Source organism: Aulonocara stuartgranti (assembly GCF_965226115.1).
Source record: "Aulonocara stuartgranti genome assembly, chromosome: 16".
Taxonomy (NCBI): Eukaryota; Metazoa; Chordata; class Actinopteri; order Cichliformes; family Cichlidae; genus Aulonocara; species Aulonocara stuartgranti.
The window spans coordinates 222,501-234,353 of record NC_138952.1 but is presented as its reverse complement, the minus strand read 5'-3'; the positions used below and the strand labels follow the sequence as shown (position 1 = coordinate 234,353).

The window sequence follows — 11,853 nt, the reverse complement described above, 5'->3', positions numbered from 1 at the left end:
TAGGCTAACTAGCAACAAGATGCCTTCCCTCTCCACAGATGACTACCACAGCCTCCTGCAGAAGATTGCAGCACTGGAGACAAAAATTCATCGCTTAGAAGTAAACGTGGAGGCAAATGGACTGTGTGGAAATGAAACAACCTTGCCTTTGACTCAAAACAATGGCTATGAGCAAGCTAGCACACAGCTAAGGAGCACAGATAACATGACCAAGAAAGTAGACTTTGTGCACTATTATAAATCCTCAAGCGATAATCCCCCCTTGGACTGTCTTGGTGCAAAACCAAGACATAAATCATGTCTCCTGGAAGGGGGAGGACATACCACAGGCAGGGCACAGCGAGCTGAAATCTCTGAAACCGACTGGCCTTCACTTCCTACGAGACAGAGAAGCTCTTCTACCCCTGTACACGAGAGGAAACAGGACTGGACAACCGTGAATAGGAAGGTTAACAACAAACCTTCAAAACAACTGAATGTGAAACTGTAGAACAGATTTGCTCCACTATCAAAGGACCCTGGATCTATATCGGACAACCATCCATCTAAAAGTAGCGAAGTAAGGCCTGAAAATCCACGGGGAAAGCTAAAGGCTAGGCCTGAAACGCTGATTGTGGGTGACTCTGCCGTAAAGGATGTACAAAGCATGTGCGGTAAGAACACTAAAGTCCTCTGCTTTCCTAACAATATGGTCAACATCCTGAAGGAGAGAATTCTTCAAATTGCAGATGAATATCCAACTGTGACAAACATTGTTCTGCATACAGGGTCAAACGATGTGTCCAAACAACAATCGGAGGTTCTGAAACGGGACTTTATTGGATTATTAAACACTGTAAACTCTCTGAATGCAGCTGTATTCATCAGTGGGCCTGTACCGCCGGTCAGAGGAGGAGACGAGAGATTCAGCAGGCTGTTTACACTGAATAAATGGCTTATATCAGCATGTGCTGACCACTCAGTGCATTTTATCAACAACTTTAATATTTTTTGGGAACGCAGGCATCTGTTCAAAGCAAATGGATTTAATTTTAACAAGTCAGGGGTGAAACTGTTCACCTCCAACTTGTTTTATTCCATACGTCATCCATCTGTGCTTGGAGCCAAGGCTGAGATAAACAAGGAGTTATCTCATAAAGAGGAACAAACAGTACTCCAAGAACAGACAAAGCCCAGCAGAAACCTTGAGGAGGAGCTCCATCTGCCCCCACCCGGGAAGAGCCTCAGAAAGGAGAGACATCTGAGGCAAGAAGAGGCAAGAAGAGGGGTCCCTATTTGCCTCCAACTCTCTCAACAACACCAACGACCAGGACCAGGATCTTCCCCAGTCCCCCAAACCCCTGACAGGCCATCACCCCCATCACCCTCCTCCCCCTCCCTTTCTCCCTCCTCCCCACACCTGAAATTCACTGAAGAGATGATGGAGCGGGTCAATGCTGGGCTCAGATCTACCCCCCGGCCCAATCCCTCTTTGTCCCCCATAAACCCCCCACCAAAGCAGCCAAAGGTTCGCCACCGAGCCCCACCCTCAACAGAGCAATCGAAGTCACATTGCCCAGCCTCGCCCCCCTTAGTTCCTCCTTACCACCTTCATGCTTTGTCTCCGCAGTCTGATGTGTGATGTGTGGAGGGTCCGGGCTGCAAGGATTATGGCAGTGGTGACTTTTCCCAGGAGAAGCTGGGACCCTGTTTACTAGAAGGTTTTAAAATTTCTGTACTTTTAGGTGACAGAAGGAGACATGTGGCCTGGTCAAAACACTGAGAGCTGCACTCTAAAAGATCTTTAAATATAGTAAACATACCTTGTGTGCCACAGACTGCTCCCAAACACGAGGGGACAAGTAATGCCTCTAAAACACTTAAGTTGGCTTTATTAAACGTTAGATCTCTAGCTGGGAAAACATTTTTAATTAATGATTTAATCACTGAGCACAGCCTTGATTTTATGTTTTTAACTGAAACTTGGTTGGACCAAAGTAACAGTGGAGCTGTTCTCATCGAGACGACCCCTCCTAACTACAGTTTTATCAGTGAGGCCAGGGTGAGCAGGAGAGGAGGGGGGGTCGCTGTCTTATTTAATGAATCATTTCAATGTAAGCAGCTATCTCCTGGAAGTTTTCAGTCTTTTGAATATGTGGCTTTACAGCTGAAGGCCCCATCCAAAGTTGTGTTTCTTAATGTTTACAGGCCTCCCAAATACTGCACAGACTTTTTTAATGACCTCAGTGAACTGCTGTCTGTGATCTGTGTTGATTTCGACTGTGTAATTATTGTTGGGGATCTTAACATCCATGTGGACAACCCTCAGGACAAAGGGACTAAAGACCTGAGTAACACTCTGGGCAACTTTGGCTGACTCAGCATGTAACAGAGGCCACACATAATAGAGGACACACTCTTGACCTACTGATCTCCAAGAGCCTGAGCATTTCAAAGGTTACTGTGTCTGATGTGGGCTTATCTGATCATTACTGTGTTTTCTTTGAAAGTAAAATCTCAGCCCACACAAATATATCAACAGCAGTGATCACAAAACGGTGTATAACTGAAAACAGTAGTGCAATTTTTAACCAGGTCTTCCCATTAACACCTGACCTGTCCAAAGGTTCAGTCAATGAGCTCGTCAATAGCTTTAATGCAAAAATGTTAAATGTAATGGACACTATTGCTCCCATTAAGGTGAAGGTTATCTCTGGAAGGAAAAAGTCTCCATGGAGAAACTCCACACTGGTGAAAAATGAAAAAAGAGAGTGTAGGAAAGCTGAGCGCAGATGGAGAAAAACAAACCTCCAGGTTCATTATGACATCTATAAAGAGAAACTTCACAATTATAATTTACAACTGAGGAGTGCAAGAAGGTCCTACTTCTCTGACATCATCACTAAAAACAGCCATAATGCTCGGGTCTTATTTTCTACAGTTGACAGGCTAACAAACCCTCCTGTGCCAGTGGCAGCTGAACTTCATTCAACCATGGCCTGCAATGACTTTGCCAAATTCTTCACAGACAAAATCCAAAAGATTAGACAAGCAGTTAGTACATCAACAGCAGATCCAGGATATGTACTGTGTCCACCGAAAAACTGTTTAAACACCATCAAACAGTTTCACCCGATTAACAGCAAAGACCTGGAGGACATCTTAGGTCAACTGAACTCCTCCTCTTGCTGTTTAGATGTCCTGCCAACAAGTTTTTTCAAAAAGGTCTCAAAGACTTTAGAGTCAGACCTGTTACAGATCGTCAACTTTTCCTTAATGTCAGGTGTGTTTCCAGAATCACTAAAAACTGCTGTAATCAAACCTATACTGAAAAAGGACAATCTTGACAAGACACAAATGAAAAACTACAGGCCGATCTCAAATCTCCCATTTTTAAGTAAGATCATTGAAAAAGCAGTTTCTCAACAGCTCAGTTACTTCTTAAAACAGAATAACTGCTACGATGCCTTCCAGTCAGGTTTTAGACAGAACCACAGCACTGAAACCGTTCTGACAAAAGTGTTCAATGACATATGTCTGAATACAGACAGTGGAAAAATGTCAGTCCTAGTTTTACTGGATCTCAGTGCAGCATTTGATACAGTTGACCACAACATATTACTCAAACGACTGGAGAACTGGGCAGGTCTTTCAGGAACTGTACTAAACTGGTTCAAAACATACTTAGAAAACAGGAAATACTTTGTATCAATAGGTAACTTCACATCTGAGCAGACAAGTATCACATGTGGAGTTCCCCAAGGTTCCATCTTGGGACCCCTTCTGTTTAACATCTACATGCTCCCACTGGCACAGATTATAAACAACAACAAAATAAACTACCACAGCTATGCAGATGACACACAAATATATATCACAATGTCACCAGGAGACCGAGGCCCTGTACAGGCTCTTGGTAAATGCATTGAGGAAATTAATGACTGGTTGTGCCACAATTTTCTCCAACTAAACAAAAACAAAACTGAAGTAATAGTCTTTGGCGCCAAAGAAAAACGATTACAGGTCACCAGAGAACTTCAATCTATACATCTAAAAACCACAAACCAGGCGAGAAATTTGGGTGTAGTGATGGATGCAGACCTAAACTTAGAAAAACACATTAAGACAATAACAAAGTCAGCTTACTATCACCTCAAGAATATTTCAAGGATTAAAGATCTGATGTCTCAACAGGACCTGGAAAAACTAGTCCATGCATTCATTTTTAGTAGGCTTGATTACTGTAACAGCATCTTTACAGGTCTACCTAAAAAATCAGTCAGACAACTACAGCTCATTCAGAACTCTGCTGCTCGAGTCCCCACTAAGACCAAAAAAGTGGACCACATCAGTCCAGCTCTGAGGTCTTTACACTGGCTGCCTGTCCGTCAGAGGATAGACTTTAAAGTTCTGATGCTGGCCTATAAAGCTCTGAATGGTTTAGGACCAAAATACATCAGTGACCTCCTGACCCAGTATGAACCTTCCAGATCCCTCAGGTCATCTGGATCCGGTCTTTTATCAGTTCCCAGAGTCAGAACCCAGAGTTAAATTTCAAAACTTACACTAACTACTGATCTTATCTATTTCTGATTTTATCTGTTTTGATTTTATATACTGTTTTGTTTGTTTGTTAAGCTTAAATTTCAAAACTTACATTAACTACTGATTTTATCTACTGTTCTGATTTTATCTGTTTTGATTTTATATACTGTTTTGTTTGTTTGTTTGTTTGTTTGTTTGTTTGTTTGTTAAGTGGGTTTAGAGCTCTGGGTAGCTCCCCAGCTGGGTCTAGACTGGGTCTAGAGAGTATTTTAAATTCAGGGAATTTAAAATAGAAAGTAGCTCGTCCACAGAAGGACTGGTAGCTCCCCTTTCGATAAGGGTTCAGATCGCGCGAACAGGTGTGGGATTAGAGCTCTGGGTAGCTCCCCAACTGGGTCTAGACTGGGTCTAGAGAGTATTTTAAATTCAGGGAATTTAAAATAGAAAGTAGCTCGTCCACAGAAGGACTGGTAGCTCCCCTTACGATAAGGGTTCAGATTGCGCGAACAGGTGTGGGATTAGAGCTCTGGGTAGCTCCCCAACTGGGTCTAGACTGGGTCTAGAGATTTTAAATTCAGGGAATTTAAAATAGAAAGTAGCTCGTCCACAGAAGGACTGGTAGCTCCCCTTACGATAAGGGTTCAGATTGCACGAACAGGTGTGGGATTAGAGCTCTGGGTAGCTCCCCAACTGGGTCTAGACTGGGTCTAGAGATTTTAAATTCAGGGAATTTAAAATAGAAAGTAGCTCGTCCACAGAAGGACTGGTAGCTCCCCTTACGATAAGGGTTCAGATCGCGCGAACAGGTGTGAAATGTGTGTGTTTAGTTAGTTTGTTTGTTTGTTTTAATCAATTTTAAATCATGCTTTTTATTTGTTTTTGTTTCTAATGTCTCTGTAAAGCACTTTGAATCACCTTGTTGTTGAATTGTGCTATACAAATAAATTTGCCTTGCCTTGCCTTGCCATTCGCTTCCGCTTATCCTTTTCAGGGTCGCGGGGGGCGCTGGAGCCTATCCCAGCTGTCATAGGGCGAGAGGCAGGGTACACCCTGGACAGGTCGCCAGTCTGTCGCAGGGCTAACACTAATAGTGTGCACACTTAAACAAAATAAAGTGCTCGTTGGGGCCCTTTAAGAATTCAAGTTATGTTGACAACAGCAACTTCAAAGGTCCTTCTGAGTGTAATTGGAACGTATAAGTGTGTGGGTGTGTATCTTCTTTGGGGTGAATTGTCCTTAAAGTGGTTGGCTCGCCATCGATCACGAATCTCGTCCTGGCCCTCGGACATTGCAGCAGCTCTCCAGATGAAAGGTGAGAGGTTAACCTGTGAGAGACCGAGCTAGCATTAGCGTGATCACGACGGTAAGTCTCTACAAGTTTTTTCTTCAGAATAACACTCGTCTTACCAACGTTGCTTCTCTCCTTCATCCAGCCACTCGACACCAGACTTCCAGCAGGTAAGTATGCTGGCTTTCCTTCCTCTCAATTCTGAGTTTTTCCTCTCTTTTGTCCCTGGATTTCTCAGTTTAAGCAGCAGATGCCTCCACTCCTGTTGCTGAGATGAGAAAACCCAGGAGAACCAAGTGCCTTCACCTCTCTTCCTGCCTGACAGGGTCAATGCGGCCTGCGCTGAACTAGGTGTCCTCACGTGGGGTGAACTGAGAGGCGCATTCAATGGTCATAGGAAATATGACACTTTGTTGATGTGGACAGTTAAAATAAAGAGAATAAATACTCTCTCTTCCTTATCATTGGTGTAAATATGTTTTTTTCATCTGTGCCACACTTCCATATAAATACAGTTGAATTGAAAAGTTTGTTCTAGCAGCGCTCTCAAACATTTTGACTGTTTCACACGTGAAGACGAGTTCGCTCATTGAATCGTCACTGTGGACTTTCTTCATCACGCGTGGTCATGACATCCTCCGCCAGGCCTGGAAGTGATGTCATCAGAAACAAACAGCATTGAGACAACAAACGGGAAGCCTGAACTAACAGATGAATGTAAGGCAGGCGTTAATTAACACGCTGTTAATTGAAAACAAGGTTTGTAATGGCGACATTAGCAGCATAAATAGCTCTTCTTCCTCCTGCCGATGAATAATGCACCATCAGTTGTTCCTATTAGTGATTCTTCTCATCTGGAGTTAATTTCATTATGTAAATGAGCTGCAGGCCTCGTCGAACCTCCACTTTGATCCATCCTAATTGTCCTGATCATCAAAGAGTGAGTCGCCGCTCGCTGGGAATAAATCTACACTCCTCCTCCTCCTCTTCTTCTTCTTCTGCTCTCCTGGAATCAAATGCAAATACTGCGAGGTGATTAAAATTTGATGTGTCTCGGTATGTTCAGCTGGATGCATATTCATCTCCGAGAGCAAGGGAAGAGGGAATTAACGGAGCTGAGATGAAAGAGGCAGAGAGGCTGATCTCAGATCTGTGTTTGAGCACGACTTTTTCTGCTCAGCAGCTGTTTCCAGGTTCTATGAAAGAGCGGTAAAGGAGTCTCTGTGCAGTTCCTATGTTTGATTCAGCTGCTTCCAGGTGTTTGCAGGTGAGTTCACACTCTCAGCGAGAGCACTGGCATAACGTCAGTCAGATGTTGGCCCTCTGAAACATCTGCATTGTATTTTTATTGAACTCTAACAACACAAAGGAACAGAGGAGTCTGTGCAGGCTGCTGTCTTTGGTTCCAGTGGTGTCAGGTATCTTTTCCAGGTGTTTCCAGGTGTTTTGCTGAATCCTAACAACAAACAGTAAATGAGGCTCCGCGCTCACTGTGTTTGTTTCTCGTGGTGTCAGATGTCTTTTCTAGCTGAACGTCAGACTCTCCGGGGGGAACGTTGCCCCAATTTCCTAATCTGATTTTGATGCAGCGCGTCTGTCTGAAAGCCCTCGCTTTAATTTCACCATTTGTGGCTGAACTGACGCAGAAAGATGGGGAAACAGCAGAAGAAAAGAAGGTGTTTCATTGGGGGAACAGAGTGGAAACCCCCACAGACACGTTTCATGTTTATTTACACATTTCAATTTCAGGATGTGTTTGTCTCCGAGTGGAAACCTTGTATCTGCTCAGTGCAAAAACAACAAGAACTGCCTTTTTCCTGGATGGCAGTAAGGTTGGAAAACCTCAGCGGAGTCATGAAGCATGAAATGCATGTTGTTGTTGTTTTTAACTGCGTGAAACAAATATTGAAAATAAACACAAACAGAGAGGACTCTTTATGAAGAGCAGAAGTGAAGATAAGAAAGAGTAGAAGACGAGAGAAGTATTATGATGTCACATATAAGTACAGGCGATGTGGGGGAGGGGCTCTGAGGCACGTGAATAGAAATATGCTTCTTTGTCAAAGGTTTGTGGACAGCTGGCTATTACTTGCATGTTAATAATATAGGATTTGCTCACACAGTGTCCGCATATTTTCTCCGTTTAGACATTAACAGTCATTCCCCCAAAAGTTGATCCTGTTCATCTGGACTAAGAAACGTTTCTTCAGTCTCAGCTGACCGCAGGTTTCCAAACTTATAAATGGCACATTTGTACAATAACTGAAACTAGCACCACTGAATGAACCATGGGTTGGGAGCTCAGTTTATGATCGTTAATATACAAATTGTCACGATTATTGATCGATGGTCAAGAGTACCACAGTTCACAGAGAGTTGGGGAATGGCTCCCATTGGGAGCTGTTACAGACATGGGAGTGATTATTCTCAGCTGCCTTACTTATTGCTCATCGAGTAAGTTCTGCTTCACCGCGGAGTCAATCAGTGCTTTAAGAGAGAGGCCATCTGTACTGAAATGTAGCGGGAGCTGTGTCCTAGGGAGGGTTTCAAAACCTGGGAAAATACTCAACAATAAGAAATAGACAGGCTAAGCAACAGACTTGCCCTCACCATGACAACAACACATTATAATACCTGAAAGAAATGAAGAAGTCTACGTCCTCACATATTTCTGATCATATGAACAAACGTATGTAGACACTAGCATCTTGTCTCCGCATGTTAATTTCAGTGTTAAATGCTGACCGAGGTCAGCAGCATCTTTCTCCCTCACATAATCAGATTTTCCCATCATGCCCTGTTTGTTTTGTCTCTTGATGACATCATCAGGTGAACGGAGGCAGCAGATTGTTTTTTTTACCTTTTAAGTCGGGCATTAGTATAAAAATGAAAGCCTCTTACAGCCTGAAATGAAAATCCTCTGAGTGTTTAAGCTGCGGCCAACAGACTGTGTTCAGGTATCAGTTCAGTTTCAGCCCCATGGGCCAACATGATGATGATGATGATGATGATGATGAAACATCCCCTCCTCCTCCTCCTGTTTGGACACACAGCTTCTTGGCAGGCTCACTAATTAATTAAAGAGATGAATATTTGTGTGGTGAGGGGGTGGAGCGGGCGCCACAGGCGTGCGGATGTGTGGACGCAGATAAACACGATTCTTTATCCACTCGGACAAATAGATGAAATGTATCAGAGAACAGGTCTGTGGATGCAGAGGTGAGCTCACGTAGAGCAGCTTAAAGCATGAAATCCGCTCTGAGTGGGAGCACTCTGTGGCATGTGGAGGTATAAATAGTGCTCGCAGTGGAAGTGGACCGCGGGGCGGCGCGGCAGCGGAATTAGAAGCGTATTAAGTGCAGTGGAAGCAGATAAGCTCCAACAGATGTGTTTGGGTGTTGACATTGTTTGTATTGCAATCTGATAGATCAAAATGTTTCACTCCACTAATAGGCTTTTATTTTGTACATTTTGGATTTACGAGCCGCCCCCCGATGTAAAGCTGCTGTTAAAGGACAGGGCCAACACGTCCAGCTTGGACGTCACGATAAAAGGTTGTTTTTAGCTTTCTCCAGAATCACGCTTCAACCTTCACGTCCAAATTAGGAGTCCAGAGGAAACATGAAACTACTGAAAACTGCTCCTCACAACCGTCTGCCTCCTCCTGCAGGAAAAGATAAATGAACGTGGAGCACCTCCTCCTCGTCCTCCTCACCGAACACGACAGCAGCACATCCGGCCTCACTCACGCGTTGCTTATCTCGCAGAAATGACACCCTGTACGACACCGTTATCTCCCTCAGAGCGCTAACAGACCCAAACCACAGAAACCATCTGTCCACACGGGAGCTTCTTCTCCATACAAACTACAACTCCCAGCAGACCTCCACTGGGCCAAACAAGGAGAGGAGAGCACAGGCCTCCAGACCAGCTATGGCACTCAGCAGTCCATCACTCCATCATTTAATGCATCAATCAGCAGCTGCCTTTGTGTCTAACATGCCCACTTATGGTGATAAATTTGTCTCATCAGCTGATGTCTCAGCTCTCATTTTGCTCTGCAAAACTTCAGCATCAACACGTCATCCTCAGCTGACACATTCATTCTTCTTCAAGTGTTTCAGCATCAGCTGACTGGCTCGTCTACGCCTTCACCTTTCATCACATAAATGATCTTTCTCCAAAAGCTTCTACTGAGACTTCAGCTGTCATGGTGCGTGCTGTGTGGCAGGCAGGACCCAAATGCACGACTCTCAGACAGAAAAATTAAACTCACAGCGCAGCTTTATTTGCTGGAAAAACTCAAACATGAACTACAAGAAAAGTCAAACTAGAAACTCAAAGGACAAAGCTCAAACTAGAAAACAAAACCAGGAACAGAGAAGTAGAGTGTTACCATAAGCACGGAGAAGAAAACAGCACAGTGAGAGTACGACACAACGACTGACAGACAGAAGCACAGGACTTAAATACACAAGCAGGACAACAAGACGATGGGGAACAGGTGGGAACACAGCTGGGACAAATCAGACCTAACGAGACGAGGGGAAGCAAAACCAGACACACCACACATAGGACAGGGACTATCAAAATAAAACAGGAAATGCACAACAGAGACAGAACAAAGCGCACAAGACACAGAGACTAAAAGAGGAGAATAAGAAAACAGAACTACCATATTTTCTGCACCATAATGCACACTTAAAATCCTTTAATTTTCTAAAAAATTGACAGTGCACCTTATAATCCGGTGCGCCTTATGCATGAATTCTGGTTGTGCTTACTGACCTTAATAAAAAAAAATAAATAATAGTACATTTTATTTAAGAAAGCGCCTTTTGAAACACTCAAGGACACTGTACACAAGCAATAACAAAAACAACTAATCTCCAAAAAGTTGATTCTGTTCATCTGGACATAGCGTTTTGTGGGAGAAACGTTTCGTCATCATCCAGGTGACGTCTTCAGTCTCAGCTGACTGCAGGTTTCAATCTTATAAACAGTGCATTTGCATAATGACTGAAACCAGCCCACTGAAGGAACAATGGGCTGGGAGGTCAGTTCCTTAATCTTAATTATGCAAATTGACCATTGATCAACAACCAAATGGCCTCCTTGACTCCGCCCTGAAACCAGCGTTCCTCCCTGTCCAGGATGTTACATCCTCATCATTGAAAGAGTGTCCACTGACCTGTAGGTGTAAATAGACTGCAGAGTCCTGGCCTGACGAGGTAGCTCCAACGCTTCCGTGACTGGGATGCAAGTGAAGAGAGATGTAACGTCGTACGAGATGTGGTTTTCAGAGCTGCCCACCAGCGGGTTGAGGATCGAAGCCAGAAACTTGGAGATGTTATAGGTAACGGAGTTGATCATGCAGACAATCGGTCTTAAAGGTGCACCCTGTTTATGTATTTTTGGTAAACCATACAGACTTGGTGTAGACTCCCCTGGGTACAGCCTGTGGTATGAGGTCCGGTCAATAGCCTTGTCTTGTTCTAACTGCTTCAGACAGTCTGTCACCCTCTTCTTGTAGCCACTTCCTGGGTCTCGTTCATTTCAGGGGCTCAGAAGTATTTTCATCACTGAATAGTGACTAAATTTTCTCATGATAGTCTTTCTGGTTTAGCAAAACTGTGCACCTACCCTTGTCTGCCTTCCTCTCCTCCATGGTGATGTTGGATGCTGGGGGCTTTGCATTGCTGAGACAGGCCGAAACCTTTGTCCGTAGTTGCTCTGCTTCCACTTCTGCAATATTGTTGTTACGAATTGCTGTTTCTGTGGCTGTGATCAGCTCCACTAGCGGGATTTGTCTCGGTGTGACAGCAAAATTCAGCCCTTTAACAAGGATTTCTTCACTGACAAGGTCCAGATGGATCCAGATGAAACCATGGTGTCCTTTGATGTAGTCTCTCTCTTCACTTGCATACCCACCATGGAGGCCGTGGAGACTGTCAGAAAACGACTACAACAAGACAGCTCCTTGGAAGACAGGACCAACTTCACACCTGATCAGACCTGCACACTGTTAGACCTCTGCCTCA

General features: G+C 44.0%; 1 protein-coding gene across 1 annotated transcript in view; it reads left to right on the top strand.

The window, feature by feature from the left end:
* The first annotated feature begins 9,092 nt into the window (after positions 1-9,092).
* Positions 9,093-11,853, top strand: part of LOC309691392 (uncharacterized protein) — a 4,006-nt gene continuing 1,245 nt past the window's right edge. The window contains exons 1-2 of the mRNA XM_082509005.1: positions 9,093-9,168; positions 10,852-11,853. The exon at positions 10,852-11,853 is cut by the window's right edge and continues 1,245 nt beyond it. Of these exons, the coding sequence (XP_082365131.1) occupies positions 11,682-11,853 (172 nt within the window). The 5' untranslated portion in view covers positions 9,093-9,168; positions 10,852-11,681. The remainder of the gene's footprint in view (positions 9,169-10,851) is intronic.